At 38.2% G+C, this 26,883-nt stretch overlaps 1 protein-coding gene across 3 annotated transcripts in view; it reads left to right on the top strand.

Annotated features, from left to right (window-relative positions):
* The window catches only part of mid2 (midline 2), a 159,726-nt gene that overhangs the window by 121,166 nt on the left and 11,677 nt on the right, over positions 1 to 26,883 (top strand). For all 3 annotated transcript variants that reach the window (XM_079250016.1, XM_079250017.1, XM_079250015.1), the window contains 5 exons: positions 2,871 to 2,978; positions 9,567 to 9,715; positions 11,303 to 11,430; positions 11,542 to 11,685; positions 17,339 to 17,500. In XM_079250016.1, coding sequence (XP_079106142.1) covers positions 2,871 to 2,978; positions 9,567 to 9,715; positions 11,303 to 11,430; positions 11,542 to 11,685; positions 17,339 to 17,500 — 691 coding nt within the window. The remainder of the gene's footprint in view (positions 1 to 2,870; positions 2,979 to 9,566; positions 9,716 to 11,302; positions 11,431 to 11,541; positions 11,686 to 17,338; positions 17,501 to 26,883) is intronic.

The following is a 26,883-nucleotide window of genomic DNA, read 5'->3' as shown; positions in this document are numbered from 1 at the left end:
TGAATAATTAAGTCGGGAGCAGGTAGAGGTTTTAGTGCAGGGAAAGGGGAGGACAGAGGAACGGATAAATTCTGTAACTGCTGAGCTGCAGTTGTAATTCACAGTGATCCTGGGCAGCTGCACTCATCCTGCTTAATGACTAACCTGCAGTAAAGAGGCCTGTTTGCAGAATTAATTGTGTCTTTTTTGTGTGAATGTCTTTGTCCATCCTTGTGATGGCAAAGCAGAGCGTTTGAAGTTTGGATATTTGTGAAAAGTGACAAAGTCTCACTTTTTTTTTATTTTTTTTTTACAAAAGATGCTTTAAGACTCGGTTTTACAGTTCAGCTCAGAACTAGGTTTAGGCTGCTGGAGGTCAAGCAGTTAGCTGAGGTAGTAAAGGTTAGGGTAAGGAGCTTGAGAAGGCATTGTTTCAGTGAGCATCCTCACAAAGATAGCTGTAGAAAGTATGAGTGTACGTGAGCGAGTGTGACTAATGAGGCTTAAGTGGATTGCTGTGTTGTAATGAGCTTTGTGGAGTGATGAGTGGAACTTGGTTGTTACAGTAAGTAGTTTCCTAAGCTCCTCTCAGACATGAACTGTGGCTGAATGTGTCGGTGTCGTGTCTAAATGAGCACGCTGGTGCTATTCCACAACAACCTCTGACAGGACAGGAATTTTAGCAGCACAGACGACTTTATGCATCACTCTTAAACCAACAGAAATGTGGACTTCCTGTTTTAAAAGTGAATACCCAGAAGTACAATGGTCATGTTATGTTTTTCCTACTAGTGATATTCCCATCTAGCTCTCCTGATTGGTTGGCCTAACGATCAGAAAACATGAGCAGTGATGCATCTGTTAGTCCTTTTAAAAGATTACACCAAACCAAAACCAGTGTTGTTATCAAGTCCAGGAATAAAGGTTGGAGTCCAGCTGAGGAAACTCAGGAGTATCAATAATGGAGAAAAGAATAAAGTCTGTTTTAATGATAAGATAAACCCTTATGTATGTTAATAAGGATGGACAAAGCCTCACAATTACTTGCTTGGTTGTACATTTAGTTGTACATTTATATGAAATGTTTTCAATATCCTTTCCACTCTGAACACTTGAATAAAGGAAAACTGTCAGATGATAGTCTTTAATTTGACAACAGTTTTTAGTATTTAAAGTGATACCCTTTCAAATGAACACACACATCTGTCATTGCATATGAAAAGCTGATTGTTTTGATCTGATGTGATATTTGATTTTATTTAGATCTTTTAGTCTTTTTTTAAGATTGTGTGGTTAACAGTAATGGCTTCTCTGGTGTAGTGTGTGGGTTGCAGTTCAGAGACACTTGCCATGATTGTTGCACTGCAGGATAGCCTTACACATGGCTTCCTTATAACAAATGCTTTAGAACTCAGTATAGCAGTTAAAATGTATGATCATTTTTACTTTCAGGATCAATTTTATAGCAAGCACAAATGTCTCACCTCTTTTGTGTGTCTGTGGTAATTCAGTCAGGACAGTGTAAAACTTAGAGAACAACTCAGTTTAAGAAACAGGTGAGGACATTTCTGTGACTGTTTTATCTATTTTACATCCTTGCATCAGTGCAGTGACAAGTTTGAATGTTACAATATAGTCGATCTCCTGAAGCTGAAAAAGCAAATTCAAAAGCAAAGTGTTTTGTAATTGATACACAGAAATTATGGAACTGTTTAGTACATTTTCCAGTGAAACGACAGTTCGAGCAGCTCAGTGGTAACTATCCATCCTAACTGTGAGAAAAGTTTAGCAGTTGCACACCTTGCAGTTTAGGTTTTGTCTCTCTCTCTCTTTATTTGCCCAGCAGTGAAGTTGGATCAGAGTGTTTTTCATTTGAACTCCTGCCCTAAGTGTTTCAGAAGCTTTTGGTGTAATTATATTCTGCAATTGGCAGGCTCGTTGATAAAGGCTCATTGTTGCAATTCAGCAAACACACTCCGTGTCTCAGCTACACCCAGGTCTGAAGTTGGCTGTTAAAATGGTGTTGGCCTCAAACTGTAGTGCAGTTAATGAGTTGTCTTGGCAACTTTGCTCCTCATATAAAAACAAAAAATCTATTAAACTGGCATGATGTTCGCATATTCAGCCAGGGAAAATTACAGGCACCTTTTCTCAGTGGTTCTTTTTATCATTTCATTTTTTAGAAATAATGCTGTCAGTGTTTCATCATTCGTCCGCTTGTTTATTGCTGAAGTTAAAGTAGCTATTTCTGGATGTCATGTGGCGTTACCATGGCAATCAAAGGTATTTTCTGTGTATGTTAATTAGGTTAATCACTTAACAAGTAGTGGTTCAAATCCAACAGCACGGTGCCTTTTCTATTATCAGTCTTTCCCTTCAGCAATGAAAAGAACATTTTGCAGGTGAAATTTAGTCTACTTTTCTCAGTGTCCACCGCCAACTGATTAACCAGCTATGTGTGTATAAGATCTTCTCTCCCTTTGAACCACCATAGTCTTTATATAATGATATCTGGTCAGTTATCCCTTATCTCTGCTGAGTTTGTCTCAACTTATCTGTAATCAAACTATAAATGTTGCTGAAGGCATATTTCTAAGCAGTATGTAGAATGAAAAATGAAGTAAAACAATACATTGACCTCTCTGTTTAGAATTAAGTGAGTCATCCTCGATGCAATCTCATGAATCCCACAAAGTCTTTTTCTAAGAAGGCACGGATACAAACACATTCAAATGTCTTTTAAAAAAAAAACACATAGCTGCAGTGGAAATAAATCGTGTGAGTTGTTGTGATCTTGATTAGTGTTTGCATACTAGTGAGCACTGGTCTGCTAATGAACCTTTCAAGCTTTTTGCAAATGTTTTAACTTTTACTATCACCTTTCTGTCCAGGTAAACACAGCCATGCATGAAGCTAAGCTGGTGGAGGAGTGTGACGAGTTAGTAGAGATCATCCGCCAGAGAAAACAGGTCATCGCTGTGAAGATCAAAGAGTCCAAGGTAAGAATTTCATAAAAAAAACTTTTGAATACAATTTAAAGAGCCTAATGTCAATCAAAGTTATACTGAGTGACCTTTGGACATCCTGAGCCGAGACAGTATGGGACAGAGCCAGTAGATATTTTAGCATAAAGTATGCATAGCTAACAGGCAGACAAGAATTCAGGTATGTTTGCACGTACAGGCCTGAATTATGAATATAGAGTATAAGCATTCAGAACTACAGTGTTGGCCTGTCACAGTTAGTTAAAGATTCACTTACAACGTATAATTACCTTAAATTTTATGAAATGTCATGTAAAATGTCATTAGATTTTCGCTCCTGGTGCTGAGGATTGCTTGATAGAAGCAGTAATGGAGAACCAGGTACCTTTCATGTATCCGGAAATTTGGCAAAATTACTCTGCAGTTCCACAAATGTAAACCTTCTGTGTTCATCATAAAGATTTCCTTTCATTACCTATATAATATAATATAATGTTGTTCAATATTTAGATTTAAAAAAATATGGATTTTTCTCACACAAAGATGGGGAGTTTCTTCCACCAATTCACATTCCAAACCATTTTACTGTGTCATTTAGAGGTTTTTTAAAAGTACCATGTTGCACAACTTTGGTTATGTGCAAGAGAATAAAAATAAGAACACACAGGTAACTTACTTAGGTGAATGTTTAAAACATCTGGCTGTCCTGAAGCATCCCTGCAGTATAAATTCCCCTGCACACAAACTGCTGTTATTGAGGATAGAGTAGGAAGTGAGAATGTACGCACATAGTGCTTTCTTCAGACAACAAATACACACCTTCTTAGTGCAGTTTCAGCCTTGAAATTGTTAGAATAAAATAACATATATACTGCAGAATTTAAAATTAAATAACTTTCCGCATATAATATGATTTTTGAGACTTTGAGAAAAAAAAAAGATAAATGTCATACACTCATACTTAACTTAGTATACTATGAATAACTGCAGCTGTGCATAAAGTGATGTTTGGAAAGGATAGTTTTATTGGCTGTGTTGGAAATGAAGACTAAAGAGAATTAAAAGGTGGACTTACATTTAGAGATTGATCTGTTTTCTTAAAGAAGTTGATAATTGCATCTCTTTGGGCTTCCAAAGACTGTCAAAAGAAAGAAGCAGCATTTCTTGCTCTAGCTGTATCCATTCATGGGTTAAAAATGGGAATGGGAATCAAGATTCTGCACATGTGTGAACTTTCACTATTTTTAGAATTTTTAAAGAAATCCACACAGATTTGGATATTTCTGCTTTTGTTTTTCTTATTACCTGAAAAATATGCACAGTTTTTGTTGATTTGGCCCAGGACTTGCTAAACAGCCAGCTGTGTGTGTTTGGTTGTTTAAGGTTTCTGTAGAGGATCCCTTGAGGCAACAGACAAACCTAGCTAAGAATGTGTGTGTGTGTGTGTGTGTGTGTGTGTGTGTGTGTGTGTGCGTGCGTGCGTGTGTGTGTGTGTGTGTGTGTGTGTGTGTGTGTGTGTGTGTGTGTGTGTGTGTGTGTGTGTAAGAAAGAGAAACCGTGTCGGTGTGCCCACAGTGATTACAGACAAAGAGCAAGGTTTGTTCTCCAGAGAGTCTCAACCTGTAAAAGGCTGTCTAGCAGAGGAAACGCAGGAAGGGACGGTAAAAACAAAGCATTTGCAAAATACCAGAAGGTCACTTAAACGGTCAAGAAAGATGAATTGAAGACAACATGTTGATATTTCCTACAGCTACATTGTCAGGAAAATTCTGTCCACTTTTAACTCTTTGGTTCATGCAGTTGGTCCAGTTTTTCTGTTTGAGACAGTTTGTAAAAGATGTTTGCATCCTCTCTCTCACCTCCTCTTAATGAGCTCTGTATCTCATGAGGAATGCTCAACAGTCTGGCTTAGTCTCTTCCTGCCAAAAGCAAAACACACACTTTCCCACGGCCTGATGAGTGTTTGTGTTCTTCTGATATGACGTCTTGCTTTCCAAGCATCTTCTCTTCCTTTCTCACTCTGATTATGAAAATAATTTAAACCCATTACACAAGCAAACCTCTTCTTTTACATCATCAAAGTTATACATTTGACCGTATTTACTGGTGACAATTTTCTTCAGTATTTAAAGCACAGTTTCATATATAGGCGGGTCATTGGTGGGTCCTATTCATCAGAGCACTTTGCTATAAGAACTCAGCATTCCTCCAACTCTTTCTCCCACTAATCTCACAGCTTGATTTATTCAAACTGACTTACAACCACTGTACATCATGATGTCCACTTTTACACTCTGCACACAATTTTATCGAGCTCTATTTTTGCAGTCTCAGCATGGCCTTTCCTCACCTTACCTTTTTTGTCATTTTGGGTCTTAACACATTGTACCTATTTGTCTGTATTAATACTCTGACTACACTGACACTTGTTTATGCAGCATCAGCAAGTTAAAACCTGAAGGGAAGAGACCGACTAGTACTGCAGAAGAGGGTTTTCACTGGCTCCTAGTTGACTTGTCATGTTCATAGTAGCCCTTTAAGATCTACTAGCATTACTTTTGACCCATTTGTCACTTGTAATATGCTGCTTAGACGGTTAGCATGTATTAAAAGTATTTTTGCATAATAAAATACTTGGCAAAATTAATGCAATAAGCAATCGCCACCTGAGGATGTTCATTAAGTGCTTTTTGTAAACAGATAGCTGAACATTCTAGCTTTTTAAAGGAATTAATACAATTGTTTTGATCAAATAGAAGAAAACATGACAGAATCACTGTGGAATTTGCATTTCCAAAGCATATCAAACCAATCCTGACTGACAGGCAGGAAACATTGGCTTAATTAGAAATGTGTCAGTTGAAACAGAAATTGTTATAAAACTCTTACAAGAAGATAAATCATCTCAGTCAGCTTTGTCTAAAATTTGGAGTAAGTGCAAAAGAAATTTACATGAAAACAAAAAGATTGACAGAGAAAAAAAGTGCACATATTTGTTCATTTTGAATTGGAGGCCTGCAACACCTTCCAAAAGAGCTGGTGCAGGGGCATGTTTCCCACTGTGTTACATCACCTTTCTTTTTGGGTTGTGTTTATGTGTTGTTTGTGCGGAGACCACCTGCGGTCAGTTCCAGAAATCAGGACATCCCGGGACATCGGAATAATCTTTTTGCTTTAACCCTTGCAGTGGGCTAAAGACAGGCAGCAATGGTCTCTGGATGTTGTTGTTTTCCTTTCGGCTTTCCCCCGTGAAGCGGTCGCCACAGTAAAACATCGGCTTCCATCCACCGAGCCGGTACGGAAGCCCTATGTGCTCAGTTGTACTTTGGCACATGCTTCATGCCGGATGCCCTTCCTGACACAACCCTCTGCATTTATCTGGGTTTGGGAACGGCCCTCAGAGAACACTTGTGTCCCCCTCAGGGCTGAAGCGTACAGGAGCAGGACTCGAACCACCGGACTATCACGAAGTTAGAATAGAAGTTAAAAGTTACATTTCTGAGTCTGTGCATACAAAAGACATCAACAGACCAAGTAAGAAACTAATCAAAAAATCTAAACAATGTCATCTTCACATCTTCTCTATAGCACACAGCAATCATAAATGCAACAGTGACAGTTTTATGCATATTTCTATGAAGCAATGCTTCATTTTGTCTGTTATTCTGAAGGAGAGGAGCAATGACCTCTTTAATTGTTCTTTGCAACATGTGCTGCCAAATAAGAGACCAATCGTTACAATCCTGTATGCAGTCAACAACCAATTCAAATGTTGTTCTTATTCACCACACATTCTAGTGGACTGAGTGGAAAAGTGCTGGGACCACCATTAGGTATTTTGCATGGAGAAACTTCTAAGAGCTGGTTAATCCAGTTCTTTGCAGCCTTTAGCACCAAATCACAGTGAAACTTACAAACCAAATAGCTGAAACGTTGTACCATATCTGATTACATGCTGAATCACTGATGGCCACGTATGACCCCAACTTTTGCATTCCATTAAATGTTTGCTGTTTAGTTAACTTCACAAACTCATTTAGTTACATTTGATTAATTATATGTTCATAAAGCTGTGATGCATTAACCCATTTAATAACAGAATTTTAAAAAAAAACAGTTCAGGGAACTAATAATCACAGAGCTTCTATCATTAGATAAATCATTCTCATGATCTACTTAGAGTTCTTGTTTGTACTGACCTGAGGACCACACAAGGAAACAACAGACAACAATATATTTAGTCTGTAACTCCTTGTCAGCAGCACAGAATCATCGCTCCGCAGTGGTTCCTCCCCCCTGGTCTCAGACCCAGCTCAGGACTGATGTCACCAGACAATGGATGGTGACAAACTACAAGCAAATAGTCACAATAGTGATTTAAAATTCTAAAAAAAAAAAAAAAAAAAAAAAGGTGCTCCAAGGAGTGGAAAAATGAAAAGAAAATCTGGCAAGTTGTTCTGACTACAAAAATAGTTGTTAACGATCAATGAGCTTGTGTTTGGTGATTACTGTCGATACCAATAATGTGGAGTGCAGGCGTGTTGCTTGAACTATGCAAGATCAATAAACATGAACGATGGAGGCTAAAACTTGTTAAGAAAACATGACAAATACACAAAGAGCAAAAGAAAAGATGATGGAGAGGAATACAACCCATTTGTCCTTCTCTTTGTCTTTACTTTTCCTTTTAACTCTCTGCTCTTCTCTGAGTTTTCTGTGTTTGCACTGGCGGGACCGTGCCTGGAGGGGGGCGTGGTTTACTGTGTTCAGCCAGTAGGAGCAGACAGAGTCTTGCAGCTTCAGCAGAAGATCACACGCAGCTTGGATTTAAATTTTTATATTAGTGTTTGGATTAATGTTACAAATGTTTCTGTTTCTTCATTTCCTTGTCTTGGAATGTCAGATTTAGACGTAACTGTTAGACAGTATGTTGTTAAAACCATCAGAGAGGCACACAGTTGGTAAGCAACCTCCACCGTAATTCAGGGATTTGCTAATTTCCTTTAGATGATAAGATGCAGTTTGGTTTGAGCTCTTCAGAGCAAGTTTCCTTAAACTTCAGACCAATAATGGCAGACTAAGGGCATACTCGTCCAGGAAGAACTAATCCTCTGGTCATCTGTTTAAAATCTAACTAGGACATTTGTTGATCAATAAAATTCCAAAGTTTGGCTTTTTTAAGGTGCGTGTCTGTTCTGGCTGGACCCTTCTGTCCCACCAGAGTTCCCTGCAGCTCTTACTGGGTTTTGCTCTGCAGCTTACCTTTTATAGACACTCCCAGAGCTCACAAGAAGCTGCTGTTTTTTTTGTTTTTTTTTGCGAGTTTCATCAAACTAAGTTCATGTCCAGAACCAGGATATGAGATAAATGAAGATAAACAGATTATTTCCATTTAAATTAACATAGAATGGCATCTTTTTCCTTGGACGGCAATAACATTACCCACTGATGAACTGCAGTCAAATAGCACACACTACAAACTTGTGTGTGTGCTTGTGACTGACCGTGGCGAGACTCTTAGTGCACAGAATGATCATTTGTAATGAAGAGGAATGCTTGTGGGCCAAAATCAGATGTTTCCTGTTATAAACACACAGAGATACAGTTAATGAGCAAACAATCCATTTCTGCTACTCTTTCAGAGGATTTTGCTCTTTGACAGATCAGCACACACACATGCACAGCTTTATAGCAGCTTAGACTGCTGTTGTTCCAGATAAAATGCTGTTATGATATGTGTCTTTGCCCCTCTATATTACGCAACACGGTTATAAGGTCAGCATGAGAATGAAGCAGCGATGGTTTCATAAAACTCTGACCCTGTGACCGGACCTCTCCTCCCATCTGCATTCTTTATGTCTTCCTGTTTTCCTAGATGTGCATGCATCTAGAACACTGGGATTGTGTGTCTGCATGGAATTTACAGGAGTGTCACTGAGTGGTTTCAGGCATCTGTAGGAACCTTTATGAAAGAAAGGGCAAATATTTTGGCTACACTGAGTGTATAATAACTTCCTCCTTGTCATTAGCTTCTCATATTAACTGTCATGCCCTCACCTGACTGTTTTCAAGTGAAGGTTTCCCTAACAACACAATGTCTGCTGAAGCTGCAGCATGTTCAGTTGCAAATGGTTTGTTTGTCTTTAACGGTGATAAAACTTCAGCCTCTGCGATCCAGGCGTCATGTTAGCTTTGATCAGAACAGTCCACCTCACAGGTGCTGCCATGACTGATAATGTGTCAATATTTTCCAGCAACTTGGCTGCAAAATGTGGCTGTCTTTTCTCAAAAGGTGCATAGCAAGTAGTTGTGGATTATTTACTTCCCCAGTGTTGAATATTGTCTGCTGAAATCACAGGAGGGCAGGTGCTTTGTCTGAATCGTGGAAGCGAGGAAGAGAAACAGTGCATGGCTAAAACATCCTGCTTGCTGGCTAAACTTTCCTGGGCAAAGTAATATCAAGCTGGTATTTGTTGTGCTCTTGACCACTTTTATTTCATCATAGCAGAAATGTATTCTGTCAGGGCTCGGGTCGTGCAAATGAATATAAATCATGTGTATGTGTCACAGCATAGCAACATGTACTGTTTGTGTTTGTTCTAGGTGATGAAACTGCGCAAGTTGGCTCAGCAGATTGCAAACTGTCGCCAGTGTCTGGAGCGCTCCAGTGCCCTCATAACACAGGCTGAACAGAGCCTGAAGGAGAACGACCACGCCCGCTTCCTCCAGTCGGCCAGAAATGTGGCAGAGAGGTGGGTGATGTACTACATAAACATGAAAGTACCTGCACCCACAGCAAGGTGGTGGAAGTTGTAGTCATGCAGCTGTATTTGATGAGAATTTAGTCATTTATAAAACTACTATTGACATTATATGTTATACTTCATCCCTCTGCACTGCAAAAACTGAAATCTAAGTAAGATTAAAAATCTGAAATTGAGTACACACGTGCTTATTTTTTTAAAGGTAAAATAATTCTTAGTTTTTATGCCAGAGAATCCCTCTTGTTTTAAGAGTATTTTTATTTGTTTTGGGAAGTCTTAACAAGCCAAATTTTCTTTTTCTGTTGGCAGATAATTACTCTTATTTTAAGCAACATTTACCTAATTTTTGTATATTTTTTTCATGTTTTTTAAGGCTGAGTTTTTGCAGTGTGTTTTCATTTTCCTCCATGGATTCCCATATCTTCTCCCTGGGATAGTTATTTCCAGTTACACTAATGCAGCCTGTGCAGAATAAAATGTTGCAGAGATCCATTTCATTTGAACTGCATGTGTTGGAGCAGGGAAACATCTAAAAACTGCAGGATACTGGCCCTTAAAGTCTGAAACTGGACATTCCTGCACTTCGGTATTCAGCTCTCCAGTTACGTGTTTTGGCTCATGTTGTTGTTCATTCAGTCAAAAAAGGTGAAAATAAACTTAGATTTAAACAAGTCCTCTTTTTTTCCTCACTCTCTACTCTAAATGCAGTCGTCCTACTTTATGGCAAAATAATATAGATATGTATTTTTAATGCATCTGACAACGTGGGTTTATTTGACTTTTTAAATCAAATCTTCTTTCCTGAGACAAGCTCTCCTTTATTTGATTTCTACTACTGAAATCCAGTTGAAAGGCTGCTGGTAAAGTGAGCATGATATCAAATATTTCCAGCTCCTGTAATCAATGTCAGGCCTCTTCTGAAAATAATCTATCATTTAAGGGTCATCTTTGCAGTTTTTCTTTCCACCACCTTTATTACCACCGTCTCCTCCTCCTAGCTCAGAGCTCTGTCTCTCTTGCAGAGGACTGTTTCAAAAATCTGCAGCCAGCGTAGCATCTTTTATTTGGACCCAGCTCAGCTTATTTTTCCTCCAGCACCTGGCCAAGCCCTGCATTGACCATCACATCCATTTTTTTTTTTTCTTGACTCAGGAGCAGAAGTCTTACGGGTCAGCACAGCTCTGTGTTTCGCCAAATACACTCTGCTGTGTAAACCTGCCAAAGCTGTGGTTCAGACTGCATTCTGATGCTCTGAACAGAAGTAGGCACAAGTTTCCACAGAGCCATGGAAAGAAAGAGCAGAAAAAAGTCTTTTCAGTGTGTTTCTGGCTGTGTGTTTTGACAATACGGGTTTGACATACATAGCCAGGGCTGTGGTGGAAATGCCTTATCTGAGACTACAAATATTTCACACACAATTTCTTGTTTATATGATTAATATTACAACCTTCATCCTTTTGTTTCCCCCCCACCTCTTCATGTCTCACCCCACCCCCCTCTTTTTCTGTGGACACTTCATATCCTCTACCCTTCTGATTTTCCCTCATCACCCCCAATGTCCTGATCACGCTACAGGGTTGCCATGGCAACAGCCTCCTCTCAGGTACTGATTCCTGATGTTAACTTGAACGAGGCGTTCGACAACTTTGCTCTTGACTTCTCGAGAGAGAAGAAAATTCTTGAGGGGTTAGATTACCTCACAGGTAAGGCATTCATACTGTATATTATAGATCTTCGATCCTTTAGATGATGTCAGGTTATGCTCAGAAGAGTTTTCATTTCAATTATGTGCTGTGTTTTTCTTCCAATTGCAGCCCCCAACCCACCATCCATCAGAGACGAGCTGTGCACCGCCTCCCACGACACGATTACTGTTCACTGGACGTCAGAGGACGAGTTCAGCGTCACCTCCTATGAGCTGCAGTACACCATCTACACAGGCCAGACAAATTTCATAAGTGAGTCAAAAGCATGCACGCACACACAAACACACACACATTTATACACAGGTGTGATCAAACAGAAAAGAATTTCATGTTCACTCGGTTTTGGATGCATTTCAGCAAGAGCTCTGTGCACGTATTTTATCCAAGGTCTGCCTAAGAGGGATCAAATGGTTTGCTGACCTGTGTTTAAATATCGTATGAGATTGAATTGATGGAAGAATTGGGAAATCAGGCTGAAATAAATGGGCCGTTTCAGATGTAGTTGGAAAAGAAATTGGTTTCACAATCTCCGCAAAGGTGTAGTGTAGCCAAATTCTAGTGTGATCTGTAATATGTTCATCATATTAGTTTAGTAGTTAAGGTTACCACCAGTGTTTGGTTTCCATCCATCTATCCTCCCTACCATTTTCTAAACCTGCATATTCCAGTGCAGGGCTGCTGGGTAACTGGAGCCCATCCCAGCTGCCAGCAGGTAAGAGGCAGGGTCCACCCATCACAGGTCTCATTGGGTTTCTCTTTACAGTTAAATAAGGGTTTTTACAACACAGCAGTAGTTGTCCAGGGACCATTTGTGCTGTAAATTGCTGCCATTATGTTAATTCAATGTATATATTAATCACTTTATCAATAGAGGAAATCAGTGACCTGTCTGTTATTATTGGTGATTGTCATAAATGTTGACACATTAACAGCCTGGGCTCTTCTCACACAAATTCACACAGATGGACTTTACACATTTTCTCAAGGATTCACAACAGTCCTGTTCAATATTAGAAAAAATAACCAACTTTTAATCAGAAACTGACACATATCTGCACCTAAACACCTAAACCCAGAAGTAGTGAATAGAAAACAGCACTGCAAAAATGCGAACGTGAATAAAATAGCACAATATCTAACTTCTGGTATTTTCACATATTCAGTGAGCTATACAAATTTCTGTGCACAAGTTAGATATTTTTGTTGGACTTTAATAGTTTGATGTGTTCAGTGATTGTATTTATTGTGACAGAGCTGAGTTATAAAGAGCACTCATCATAAAATAAGACCTAATGTAGATACAGGAACAAAGATTCTTAAAAGATATTTTTATTGTAGCTGTGTGAAAACTGCAGAAATGTCGAATCAGAGTTTTTTTCCAAGTTCTTTGCAGATTGTTTAATTTTGGCTTTAGGGCTGTTAAAACACAATGAGATTTATTTGAGATCATTTTCAAGCATTTTTTTCTGATCTAGCAAATCAAAGTCTGTCAAAATCTGGCAGGCATAATCTGGCGAGATGACAAAACAATAAAAGTGTTTGAGTGCTTTTTCTTGTTATTAAAGTGATACCACATCCAAGTGGGGAAGCTTTCACCGCATATTCACATCCAGTACCCAATAATTCCATATAGCAGGCTGTGTAGGCATCCAAAACATGCCTCAGAGGCAAAAAAGAGAATTTTGCTATTCATTGGTCAGTCCCACCAACAATACTGTTCTGTGTGAATAAGTCTTAACAGGATTTTCAGAAGACATTCAGTTTAGTTTTTCATTCTCTTGAACATCGTTCTTTCTGTGTGTTGCGCAAACAAAGGCTCTCCAATAATTGGTGAGAAGTTGAGTCTAAACTTGCAAGAATGCAGACAAATTTCTTTTATGGGATTGTGGGCATTAACCAACCGCCTGCAGTTCTAGCTGATTTGTTGCTTCTATATATAAGAACTGAAAATAAGAAGAAAATGGCAGTGGAAGAGGAGAAAAACATGAGAACAGGTGGAAATCATTCTGAATAATGGTTATATAGGGAAGGTGAAAATTACCACTTATTGATATGAGGAGTATGTGATTAATGTAGATAATTGTGCACATTCAAGAATGTACCCACACACACAAACACACACCTGTACCTCTTTACCCTTTGATCCTTTCATCTTCTCCTCTTCTCTCCTCTTTGTAGCCTGATATTTTTCCATCTAACCCAGCAATTCAAGTGCCCTATCCATTTGAACCATCAGGATACATTTCAGCTGTGATAGTCTGAGTGACTCAGATATTCAGCACTGCTGCCACAGAGTCCTCAGAGAATCATAAGAGAAACTGAGAAAGAGACAAACCCATTTAGCCCGCCATACCACTTGAGTTTCTACCATAGTATTTTTCCTCAAACTTTCCAAGCGGCTAAATGCTCCCCGATGAGTACCATCCCATCTCCCTCTCTGTTTATATGTTTTCTCGGCTGGCCTCAGCCCTTTCAGTGGGAGTGGGAGTGGGGTCATGGGGGCTCGTGAACCATGCCTTTTGTAGAATCATTCAAGCACAGCAGTAGAATATCGTCAGCAAGTGAGACCAGATAGCATGAAGAAATGTAAGCAGTGTCAGAACACTAAAAATTGTTTCTGCTGCGCAGTTTCAGCAGTGGACTGTAAACTATGAGCCATGTTGGCCACTTTTTCCAACATGGAGGCAGGAAGGGCAGAAAGGGGAAGTCAGAGTTACGGCCACAAATGTGTGTGTGCAACAGGCAGTCGGTGTAGCTTTGTATTTGTGAACACTTTTCTCAGACCTGTACATTAATCTGCTGGTTGGTATCTTGGAAAGCCTGTTAGGAAGCGAGATTTTTTTTATTGGTACGTTAAGGTTTATGTTTGAGCAATGGTGATTTACATATCGCTGCGGACAATGGTGGCCATGCAGTAGCTAGACCTTGACGCATAAGATCAGATTATACATTGGGATGTTGATGCTCATAATGCTTTACAGTTTGTTTGTTTTTTTTTTCCAAATAACACACACTATTTTTAGATTTTTCACCTCATCATTTCATCAGTAATAGCAAGATTGTGATGCTGCATAATTATTATTTTTTTCGTCAGTTCTTATGGGAAAATAAGTTGAGCACACAAAAGTATGTCTGAGTATATGCTGTATATCTGAGTAGTAAATTGTTGTATTTACTAGAATACTGAACTGGTTTCTCGCCATTCAAAGTGACCACCAATGTACAGGAATTATTGTTGCCATCAGGCTGATTTTTATGACATGGTGAGCAAGTGTGCCTTCTGCACAAGATTTAGTTCTGGTCCAAACTTATCAGTTTTCTTAACGTGAAACTACTGTAGGAAGTTTTCCATTTTAGTTTTGCAATAAAAAGAACACTAAAGAAAACGAAATGCAGGAATCACTGTTTTGCTAAAGAGAAAAAGAAATGAAAATGTTAAAACTTTTAGTAACATGGACATCAGTTTTTCTGTATTTGTCAGCTAAAAGCTTTCTTGATACAATAACTTAGATTAACAAAGCTCTTTTTCCTAATATTTTATCACATTTTATGTTTTTACTTTCAGTTGTCTTTCATGTTTCCAACCCTGGACCCCGCTGTCTCCCTTTCTACCTGCCTTTATGTGTTCTTCACAGTCTGTGGCAAATATTTCAGCACAGTCTTGCAGTGAAGTATGAATATGATTATCACAAGAGAAAATCTGAATCACAGCGGGTATTTGGATAGCCCACAGGTTGGTAAAAGCTGTCTTCATGTGCATCGTGGTAGGAAATCTCTCACAGCTTCAGCAGAATCACTTTTCACTCTGAGGGAAAGTAGATGCACCAAGAAATAAAATTCATGTGAACTGCTGCTTCCATACATACTATGACATAGATTTGTGGACAGTGTGTTTTCTTTCATATGAAGCAGAAAGACTGACGGATTCATATGGGCACACAAGCAGATGCACACTGTCACGGTTAACTCTGTGTTGCATCATCAAAGACATACCCACTTCCATTCCCAGGACACTTTGAGCTGCTGTTCCCTTCTCACAGATGTGCAACTGTACATATTCAACCACATGCACACACACACAAAATACGTTTGGATGCAAGAGTTCCCTTTCTCTTTTCCTTTTTCTTTTTCTGTCTGCACTGGTGCATTCACTTTCTCCTCCCTGTTACTTTGAAGTCGCAATTTTCTCCAAAGCAGCAGAAGCTTCTATTAGAAAACCCCTTTGCAGCTGCAAAACTACCAACAGGGTGTTGCTGAGTTCTGACCTAATTTGGCAAAAATGAAGAGGTTCTATCAACATCAAAAGCTCCAACAGTAAAAAGCAACATGAAGTTCTCCTCCTTCATCTTTCCACTGCATCTCTTAAAAGCCCACATCCCATTGCAGCCTCCCTAATTTCTCCAAGATGCTTATAAAACGACAAGTGGGTGGCATGAAATTTACAGCAACAAAAGGACGACTGCCACTGTAGAACAGTTGTCTTACTTAGACTTTTTTGTCAATACTATATGCACAATTTTAAAAGTAGTCTGTAATTTTCCCCGCAGATGAACCTCCTGCATGTGATTTGTTGATCTGAGAAAAGCTCTGGCAGAAACGTAGTTTGCACTCCAGCTTTAAACGTCCTCCCCCCTCATTCATTCTTAAAGCCGTCTTACATTTAAAGGCCTTATTTGCGTCCTGTGAAGTATTTATATTTACAAGCAGACTCTCTGCTATTACTTATGCATGCTGTTTCCACCTTGCTCAATAATTCACCAAGCATCCTCACCAGAAGGGACGAGGTAAGCACAGCTTTGAGAGCTCTCCCCCTCGCAGGGTTTTTATTTCCCTGTAATTGTGCTGGAAGATGGAGAGATGAGACAATGAAAATGATTGTTATTCTGCAATCACTCGTAACTCTTTAAATGTTACCTGCAGCTGCAGCGGCACTAAAACAAGTCTTTTTGTTTGTTTAGTTAAAGATTCATTTGAATGAGATCAGAAATGTTTCCTGCACTGCTGTCTCTGGCTCTCTGTGGGAGCGGTCTCTAAGTTGTTTGTTCTGAAACAGAGTTTCTGTCCAGACTCCAGGTTCATATTGCTAATATTCATATTGTTGATGTAGCTGAAGGTTTGACCATTCATTTTCTTAATAACCCATTAATATCAGTCTTTGTAGAAGAAACTATCACATAGGCTTAAAGGTAAATTAGGCTTGTTTGGCAACAGGTTTTGAGAATACTTTACAAGAATGCATGGTAGATGAGATAACTTTAAGTAGTATTGATGTGTAAATACATCATCATTATTCTTCACAAGACTAGAGACCACTCTGTATGTGATCTTCTGAGCTGAGATTTCCTTTTCATCCTTCATGGCTGGCAGGATCTCAAACACTGGAGACTATTTTTTAACAGGTGATTGCGGCGCTAACCCAGCATTACTAACTCTCTGCTTTAAACAGTGGATAAGATGAGTATTGCCCATGTTTCTGTGCATTTGAACATGAAAGGCTTCTATACTCTTTCGCCTTAAGGTGCTTACTTTCAGTAGTTGTCAAACAGTAAGCACCTTGCACCAAGTGGCTTATGGCTTCAGCCTTGTGAATACACAGAACTGCCTCGGGGTGCTTGTCATGATAACCTGATTGAGTGGTAATGGAATGGATATGTACGTACACATAAATGTTGCATAACATCTGGTCTCCAAGCCTCTTAGCGTGAGATGACTCACTTGGGGTTTCAAGGAAAATATAATGCACCTCTTTGGGGTTTTTTTTTTTTGGAAGGGTTTTTTTCTTCTTTGTGCTTTTTTTAAATATCAATGGAAAAAGATTCTCAGCAGGACTCAAGAGTCTGCACAGCCTGAAAGCATCAACAGAACCTTGATACTAATGCTGTTTGTGTTTGTATGCCTCCGCCAGGTTTGTACAACTCTGCAGACAGCTGGATGATTGTGCCGAACATCAAGCAGAACCACTACACCGTCCACGGCTTACAGAGTGGCACCCGTTATATCTTTTTCGTCAAGGCTATCAACCAGGCAGGAAGCCGCAACAGCGAGCCGGCTCGCCTCAAAACAAATAGTAAGTCAGAGCTCCTGTGATACTTCTGGGTTTTTTGTTTGTTTGTTTGTTTGTTTTTGTGTCTTTTAAATAGGGATGTGAATCTAACAACAACTCATGATTCAATTTGATTTTGATTTTTGGGGTGACGATTCGATTCAGAATCGATTCCCCGATTCAAACAGATTTTTGATTCATAGTCATTACACATAAGTAACAATAGGTGTAATTTCCCAAGTAACTTCATTCTTCTATAAGCTAGAAAGAGCAGAGAAATTATTAGGGCCAATTTTATTTAATTTGCGACATGTACAAAGCTTTTTTTGCTAGTCTTTTTTTTCAATTAGGAAAAAAACAACACAGCAGCCAAATCATCGTTCTGCTGCCATAATGCCCAAAAAGACAAGTAAAAAGATCAATAAAAGCAATAAAAAATGCCAAAAACATTATAATGGATTCTTATTATTTATTTGAGGAAAAAAAAAAATGTTTTGCAAAAATATTGCTCATAAAATTATGAAGCAAAAAATCCAGATTTAAAAAAAAAAAAAAAATTATTCAATTCAATTCCCCACCACTACGTTTCAAATTTCTCCTGCGGTGTTTTCACAGTTAAAAGTTATTTTTATCTGCAATTAGTTTCTCATTTTTTGTGTTTGATAAATTAATAGCAGCTATACATTAATTTAGTTTAGGATCAATATTTAAGAATAAATCACATTATGTGAATTTGCCAGTTTAGAAAGCATGATTTTTTGTGTGCTCTTGTGAAAGTCCCTCAGAGCGTGTTTAAGATGTTCTGTGGAGATGCTTCGGGTTTGAAAGTCTGGCCTCCTGCTGCAGGCCATTTAGACAGGAAAGTCCGGTTTGCATTACTCACAATAAGTCAGACTTGTGTCCTGTAGGTGTCAAACTCCCATCAGGCGAGTTTGTCATCATTCATTCATTCATTCATTTTCCGAACCACTTATTCCAATTCAGAGTCGCGGGGAAGCTGGAGCCTATCCCAGCCGGCTTTGGGCGACAGGCAGGGTACACCCTGGACAGCTCGCCAGTCCATCGCAGGGCGAGTTTGTCATCAGTTCATGATTATTTCTGTTTTGACCTGATAAAGGTGTTCAGTTGAAGAGCTCACCATCACATTATGTCATTTTACAGATGATGCGGTCCAGGTTAGAACACTTAGTAACATTTGTATTTAAACATTAGATCAGTCTTGACAAAGAATTTAGATGTTATGTTGTAATCTCATTTCCCCTCTAGCCGACAGTGTCTTTGTGTGGTTTTATTGAAATTTGGTATTAGAAATCAGTGTTAGTCTCCATGATGGGGATGCAGCTTTATTATTCATATTTTCTCGTGACAGAAGCACTTATTGTCAAAAATGCATTCATGCCGACTGAGTTCTGCTTAAACTGAAATTGATCACTACTGATCACAACAGTTTGCCTTTAAAATTGTCTCGTGACTTTTAACTGCCTGCAAGTCATAATAAAACTAGCATCACCGCCCTCATCAACCCTGTGTTTGCTTAAAGAGGTGTTTTGTTCATTACCTCTGGGAGTAAACAAATGTTGTTCTCTCTGTACTTTAACGGCATGACTAAGTGATTGCATATTTTATTTACATTAGCTCTTCGATTGCTCTTCAAATATGTTCAAGGTCAGGTCAGCAGGATGATTTTCTAACTTGAAAGCGTTCACTATTTCTGCAAGTGTAGGTTTAAACACATTTTACAGACAGCCATCAAGATGTCCATGAGCTTTTCTCCCTGCCAGCTACATCAGCAAAATAATTCCACCTTTTTTGCTGAAAAGAGTGTTTGGATTTTCAGCCTTTGGCACAAGGAAAGCAGGAAACTGCAGCTTAGAAATATGGCAGGTTCCAGAACCTTCATCAAGTTATGTGTAGTTTTGTGTCTGTGGCAAATTTAAGAGAAGCTGCAGTCGTAAATATTGCAGCTTCTTACCTTGGCTCCACTCCTACTTGTCAACTTGTGAGTGAGTTGTGCTGCTGCTTTACTCTCAGACATTCTTACAGCACTGTCGATGCAGCAAGGATGAAACCTGCAACACTCCAAACACCGGCTCCTCCATCACTTTCTTCTTTTTTTAGCGAATTACAGGTTGTCGTCCCTTTTTTCCCTCACCTACACATTTTTTCCACTTCTTTAGGAATCTCTCAACATTGAAGAAGCAATAATTTCCCGTCATATACGTCATAGGAAAGTTGTTTTTATACCAAGTTCAATGATTGGTATGAGTTTAATTTTTTTTACATGTGTTCAGTTCTAGTCCTCTTCTCAGTGTCCTTTTGTTTCTCAGTTCCCCACCAAATGGAGGTTGCTCTGTTGACAATCATGTTTTGGTATAAACTGCCACCTCTTTTTTTTCTTATTCACAGTAAATTGAAACAAAGTAAAATGTAAAAAAAAATAATACTATCATTTATATTAATATTATAATGAAAACAGAAAAATTATAATAATAAACCATTTGTAAGTCAAGTAAAGAAAACATATGTAGATAATTTAATGTGCTTTGTTGTAAAAGTAAAGAAGAGGCAATGTGACAGAATGTCCCTGCACAATTACACTACCAGTCCTTTATGTTTTTGGAAAATACTCCTGCATTTCAGCACATAATAAATTAAAACTTCAGTGATACGGCTCATTTTAAATTTACCCCAAAGGGCTCAATAAAAATTTAAAATAAGTATTAAGTTGCAGCTCTTCTGCTGTAAAGCTCAACTGGAGTTGATATGTCAACTCCTCCCAGCTTCTGTCAGGATGCGGCTGTGGAATTTAGGATTAACTCTAATCTGGATACATTCAGTCTGGTATGGTAAAACAGGCATGCAGGAAGCTGTCATAGCCAAGGGATGATCTCTCCCTCTTCCTCTGACAAAAACACTCTCTGTCCTGAACAGCTCAAGGTCAGCGTGTGTGTTAGTTTTGCTTACTTCTAGTGTTTTCCTTCTTGTCATTATTCAGTTATCATTTATTGTAATACTCTGAAATGAGACCAAGGGACAAATCCATCTCTTCATAAATTTAATGTAACATGTATGTAATATTAAAACCAGACATGTTTTAAACAGATATATTTGAGTAAAAACAACCCTGAAAAAATTAAGTTTAGGGGGCTTTGTCTGAGTACTGAGCTGCTGAAAGCAGTCCTTATAAAAATGCAGTATGCATTATAGGACATGATCGTGACAATGTGATGAAGATGATGACGAGACTGTGTGAAAGGAGTTGTTCACTGTGACAAATTTATAAACAATTACCCTTGAAGCTGAAGCTTTATCCTGAAGTTAGTGACAAGCTGATGAGTGTTACATGTCCCCAGAGGACTTTCCCAAACACAGCAGACATCTCCTATCCCTAATCACTCCTAATGAAGAGTAGAAGATACAACTCCAGAACTTAATGGACATGAATAAGTAACTTTTTAATCACAAGACTACGGTATCTGCAGTTTCTGGTGTACAGTTTGGGTCCAAATGTAATGACACAGTAAGACCTGCTGCTACAAAGCTGATGTTAAACTTGTATATTCTTGTAAGTGAGATCAAGTCTATATTTTTAGACCTTGTGTGCCTTTTAGTTTGACACAGATATTTGACTTTCAGTTGACATCAAGATGCAGTACATAAGCGCTTTCATGGAAGAGGAAGAATTTTCTCTTGAACAGCTTCAAACATAGTCCTAAATCTGAGTTAATTGAAGCGACACTCGTCCTTTGCACGGCACATTTAAGGTGAGAATGTTGCACCTTGTTGCACTTTGCAGCTATGTTTTCAAAGCACAAGCATTGCAAGAGGGAGTTTTTGCACCTTAGTGTGAAGGTAGTCACAAAGCCAACAGATAATATGTGGCATACAACACTACACACAAATTATTGTCACACCTTCAGTGTGCGAGGAAAAGCACAAGTTGTTAAAACACTGTTCCACCTTTCTTTAGTCTGTGTGAACAAGCAAAGGAGAGCAACGGCTGTAACCAAAGGGATTATTCTGCAGTGTCTTTCTGAGAACAGCTATGATGTAGAGGAGATTTTAGTTCCAGGTGACAAGGAGCCCCAGAAAGGACCACTCCCACTTCGTCAAAATAAGACTTCATGTAGAAATGAAAATGGGAAAATTATTATTAAAAAAATTTAAAAAAATAATGCTTATTATTTGTTCTCCCAATCTAATGAAACAACCATGTAGAATTACACAACTGTATTATTTAAGTACAGTTTGTGTATATCTGTTAATGTTACATTAGATACGTATACGTTTCAGGTGCCAATTTCTGACTTTCTTCTGCAGTAGGTTTATTTTACATTCCCAGTTACCAGCTGCTCTTATGGTCATTATTTAATACAAAAGGTAAATACCAAGCTTTCAAAAACAGCTCAACATTAAAAGATTAAAATAGTTTCCAACCTTTTTGGATTCCATTCTGCAGGTTTTAGCCTCTTAAGTTTTTCAAGAAACACTTAGTTTTTTCTTTCTTTTCAGATTCATCTGGTGTCCTCATACATAAAACAGTATATACAAACACAACAATAAAATACAACTATAAAGCTGTATGTAAGTCAGTATTAAGAAATTAGATTTTTCTCCACAGTTATGACAGAATAATAAAAATATGCAGGATAAAATATGCATGAAATGCAGTTAAAAGGCAGATGATCAGGTCAGGTATGACCAAGTGTTACTATGCTGTTGCCCCGTTGCCCTGTTGCCCTGTTCCACACCTCCCACCCCCACATTCATACTCTTTACGCCCATGATCTTAGCAGCCTAAATCTACTCAAACACCCTTTGTTCTAGTGTGTGCAGCTGTGTGACCTCTTGAGAAGGCGGGTGCTATAGAGGTCCTCCAGGAAAGAGAGAAAATGACCAGAGTGATTTTCTGGGTGGTTTTAATGACCCGTTGCAGAGTCCTCCAGTGTGCCTCGGTGCGGCTTCAGAACCGCACATACAGTAGATATAATAAGGTCCCTCTTCAAATTGATCCTCTTGAAGACCTTCAGAAAGTGGAGACGCTGCTAAGCCTACTTCACAACCACCACTGGGTGTCTGCATCCGCATGCATACTCAGGAACTTCTCCTCCTCCTAATGCAGATGGGCAGAAAACCAAACTTCTCCTCCTGAAGTCAGTGATCAGTTGTTTGGTCTTGAAGGTGTTGAGCGTCAGGTTTCAAGGTTCCAGGAAACTATTTGTCAATTCCACTATAAACTGTATAATTCAGTACTGAACTAAGAATATACAGTATAAAACAGTTTGTAACACATTATATAGTGGAAAACTATAGAATATAACAATAAATATATAAAACTACATACAATATAAAGCTGCACACATAAAAGTAAAGCGGTCTCGACCTCCTGCCTGTAATAGACCAGTTTGTATGCCTTGCCACCACTGCAAGCTATTAATATACACACCTACGTGCACACAAACAGAATCATGCACCTTGTTTCTAACAACAGAAAAACTCAAGCCTTCCTCTAAATTTATATTTGCACCCTAAATCTTTTATAAAGAACCTCCACTTTTCTGAAATATTGTCATTTCTGAATGCATTTTTCTTTCATAAGCATTGGAAAGAAACATAGGTCATAAAGATGGCATTTGGAAAGTCATATCGTTTAACATTTTTATCTCTGCAATCATTTGATTGCAGAGATAAAAATGTTTATCTCTGCAATTATTTTACTGATGTCTGAGGCTTCATTTATGTTGGAATTTTAGAAACAGACAGATCGGCAGAAGCCAGATGTTGTGGCATAAACAGTAAGTGAGATTGAGGAGTTTGAGAGGCTTTCTGCAGAAGATCAAATTACCAATCAAAGCTATTCATAAGTGCCAGTAAAATACAATAAGAACACTACATATAAGTATGAAATATAATGTATGGAGTACTTAAATGCCTAGCGGTGCTGCATCGTCTGATGGATAGTTCCCACTCCCTCGCCCTCTCTGCTGGCAGCCGGTGTTATGATGGAGGAAAGCTTGTCCACCCACAGCCAACACTGTGGTAGAAATTCTGAGCTTGTGATTGGCAACTAGTTTCTCCCTGGGCGGCGATGCTTAGATAAGCCATCAGAATAACAAAAAAAAAAAAAAAAAAACATTCAATATTTTTATCCATGAGGTTTTCTTTATGGCATCAATGTCTTTCATATGTTTCTCTTTTTATTCTCTCCCACTCAACCATCTTTGTTTTTGTCAGAGGAATTTTCCTATTCATATTAAAGAGCTTCTCTCATCTCGTCTGTTGATAGCAAAGAGTGTTTGGATTAAAGTAGGTCATAAAAATCTGATCACAAATATCTCACTTTGACAGACTCATTAGGTTGTCGCTGTGCAGGTTCTGCTGTAATAGCAAACTTTGAGCTGAGAGCTTCTTTTTTTTTCTCTTATTTGCACTTGAAGTTTCTCTTTCCATCTGATGCTAGATTAGAAGGATTAACTGTCTCATTTTTTCCAGAATGAAAAAGCCCAGAAATGGGGTTTTTTTGGGTCCAAGCTCATCATATTTCAGGTTGAAGATTGCAAAGTAAATATTATGACGTAGAGCGTGATCAGATCCTGGAAAGTCATGCCCATCATTACAGTTTCATTAATCTTAAGAGTTACTGCTGAAAAATAAAAAGAATAACTGCACTCTAACATGTACAGCCTGAATGTTTATGTTGAAATTTGTGCTAGCATGGTACTACAGAAGCAAGCATTTACTAACCTTGTCCAGTACCATACATGTTCGACTCGACTTGACATCTCATCATAACAGTTTTTATTCTGCAGGTTAAACACTGATTTGATTTATTTTCTGCTCATTTTTTGGGGGGTTGGGAGTTATAGACACATCTCAAGTAGCGGTCAGTAATTTACTGTCCAAGCACTCAATAGCAGCTCTCACAAAGTTTGGAAAAGAAAAGATGTTTCAGTGCAGTTAAGAGATTTTCTTGAACATTAAAATGCAGTTTAACTTTTTATCTGGATCAGCTGGAGGCGCTATAAACTATAGAACATTTCAGTGATAATAATCACAGGTAGAACGCTATTAATTTTTTTTTTTTTTTTTTTTTTTTTTACAGAACCAGTCATCTTTCTAATGTCAATATTACCAAATTCAGACCCATTTATTGTTCCAATTCTATCAAATATTTACACCTGATCTGTCACAATATTGACAATAGACACACACATGCAGCTAACCCGCCCTCTTCATCTGGAATGTTTTTGTTCACACATGGAAACAATAAAAATGTTTTAGATGTGTTTTTTTTTTAATATTTCTGAACCATAATATCAACAGAAAACAATATAACTTAGATTTCTTACAGATTCCAAATTTTCCACACCAAACCATAATCTCACCTGGGCACTGGAATGACTTGATCCTCCTCTGATAGAAACTAAAAGAAAGCTCATGGAAGCTACTTTGCTGCAAAATCTGTTCTCTTCCAAGATGTGAAATCTTGTCAGACTCTTCATACTCTTCATATCCTTCTGTAAAACCTCTCTTGGTACAACGTCTCATTATCGTTTCATCTCCTGCCTTCTTTTTTCCTTTTTTTCCACATCGAATTTGTCACAGGGGTATTGCTGTTCGTCTTAAAATGGTACACCTTTTGGTTCCAGCAGATAGCTGCATTAGCTCCAAAGACATCCCAGCTTGGTTTATGAGTGCTTTGCTTATCAAATAACATGTAAGAACATGCTGTAGAAACATTCAGTATTGAAAATAGTAAAAAAAAAAATGTATATGATGAAGGTGTGGGATGTCGTGCAACCCCTGGAACATAATACTGCAGCAATTTTGCACATCAGAGTTTGTTTATAGTTATTTTGCCTATTTAGAAACCAAACCATGAAGCCTTTTAGAACTACAGGGGAGCTGCATGAGGGCTGATAAGTAACCTCAAGTGACACATTTATATGAAAGATAATATAAACTGATTTATATGTCCGATGTTTACACATCAGACATATAAATCTCCTGGACCCTTATTTATAAGCCTTTCTGTTGCACGTTCATGTATTTTTTTTTTTTTTTTTTTATTGAACGTTTTAATGTTTGACATTTGAAGATTCATTATCTTGATAATTTTCACTTTGATCCCAAATCATGAACTGCTTAAATCTTTCTGTATAATTTTTTATGCTGTATATTGTTTCATAGAAATGTTCAATTTTTATCTCTAGCACTTAAACTTGTGCAAATGTGCTTCAAATGCATATTTTTATCTTAACTGACCTTATATGAGTGAACTGAACAGAGATGTTTAGTTGACAAGTTCCATATAAATGAGTATTTTCTCTTGTAGAGGACCACAGGCGAGTGCTATTGACTTCTAAAGAGGCGTGCAGAGTATATATTCTTAAATGAGGGTGTGTTTGAATGTCGCTGGCCATAAACAGGCTTGAGCAAGTGATTTTGAACATGTGGGATTTATCAAAAGCTTATTACTAACCAGCGTGCTGTGACTGAGCCCAACATGTTTTATAAATCTGGATTTTTTTGTACGAACAATCCTAAATTTCATTGACAGGCCATTTAGGACAGTTGAAAAATGAAGGCTCTGGTACTTATCAGGTCAAAAAAAACACAACTAAAGATGACCTTTGTTAAACACCAACACATAATATAGTATGCCATATATTCTTTATAACAAAAAACTAAAATAAAGAGTAGGACTGTACATAATAAATGTTACTGTGCCATCAACATAAGCCGAAAACACATATTTTTTTATTAACATAGTGCTGTTTTAAGGTCCCACCAGTGAATTTTAATCAGATTAAGGTCTGGACTTTTACTTGATCATTACAACTCCTTTGATTCTTATATTCATATAACCATTTATTGCCATGTGATTCTTTAAAACTTTGTCCAAATATATAAAACCTCTAAAAGTTTTCTTTTTTAATATTTCTAAGCTAAAGGAAAAAAAAAAACACAAGGAAGCTGGTAGTTAACTTACACTTCTGCAGCCTGTTCTCCTCAAGCTGGAGGACAGAAGCTCAAAGTTACATTTGAAGCCACTAGGATAACCCACTGAAACCTCAGAGTTGCATTATGGTGCCTGCTGTGCACCAGACAAGAAAAAAAAGGCTCTCCCCCCACTTTCTTTATGCCTTTTGTTTTGTGAGAGCAGTGCTGAATTCTCCAACACCTACACATCTCTTCACGTGCACTGCAGCTGGTTTGATTGAGACAGCATTTAAAATCATGTCTATATGCTTTCTGGAGCTTTTTAGGCCACTCCAATATAACCACTCTTTCAGTGCTGAGTGGCTGACAGTGAAGAGTGCCACAGATGCAGCACTTTAAAGTATCACTGCGCTGTTACATGCTCAATACCAGCATAAAGTAAGTCACCACGTCCTGAAAAACAC

This window comes from Telmatherina bonti (genome assembly GCF_933228915.1).
Source record: "Telmatherina bonti genome assembly, chromosome: 12".
Lineage (NCBI taxonomy): Eukaryota > Metazoa > Chordata > Actinopteri > Atheriniformes > Telmatherinidae > Telmatherina > Telmatherina bonti.
This window is presented reverse-complemented; position numbering and strand designations above follow the sequence as displayed.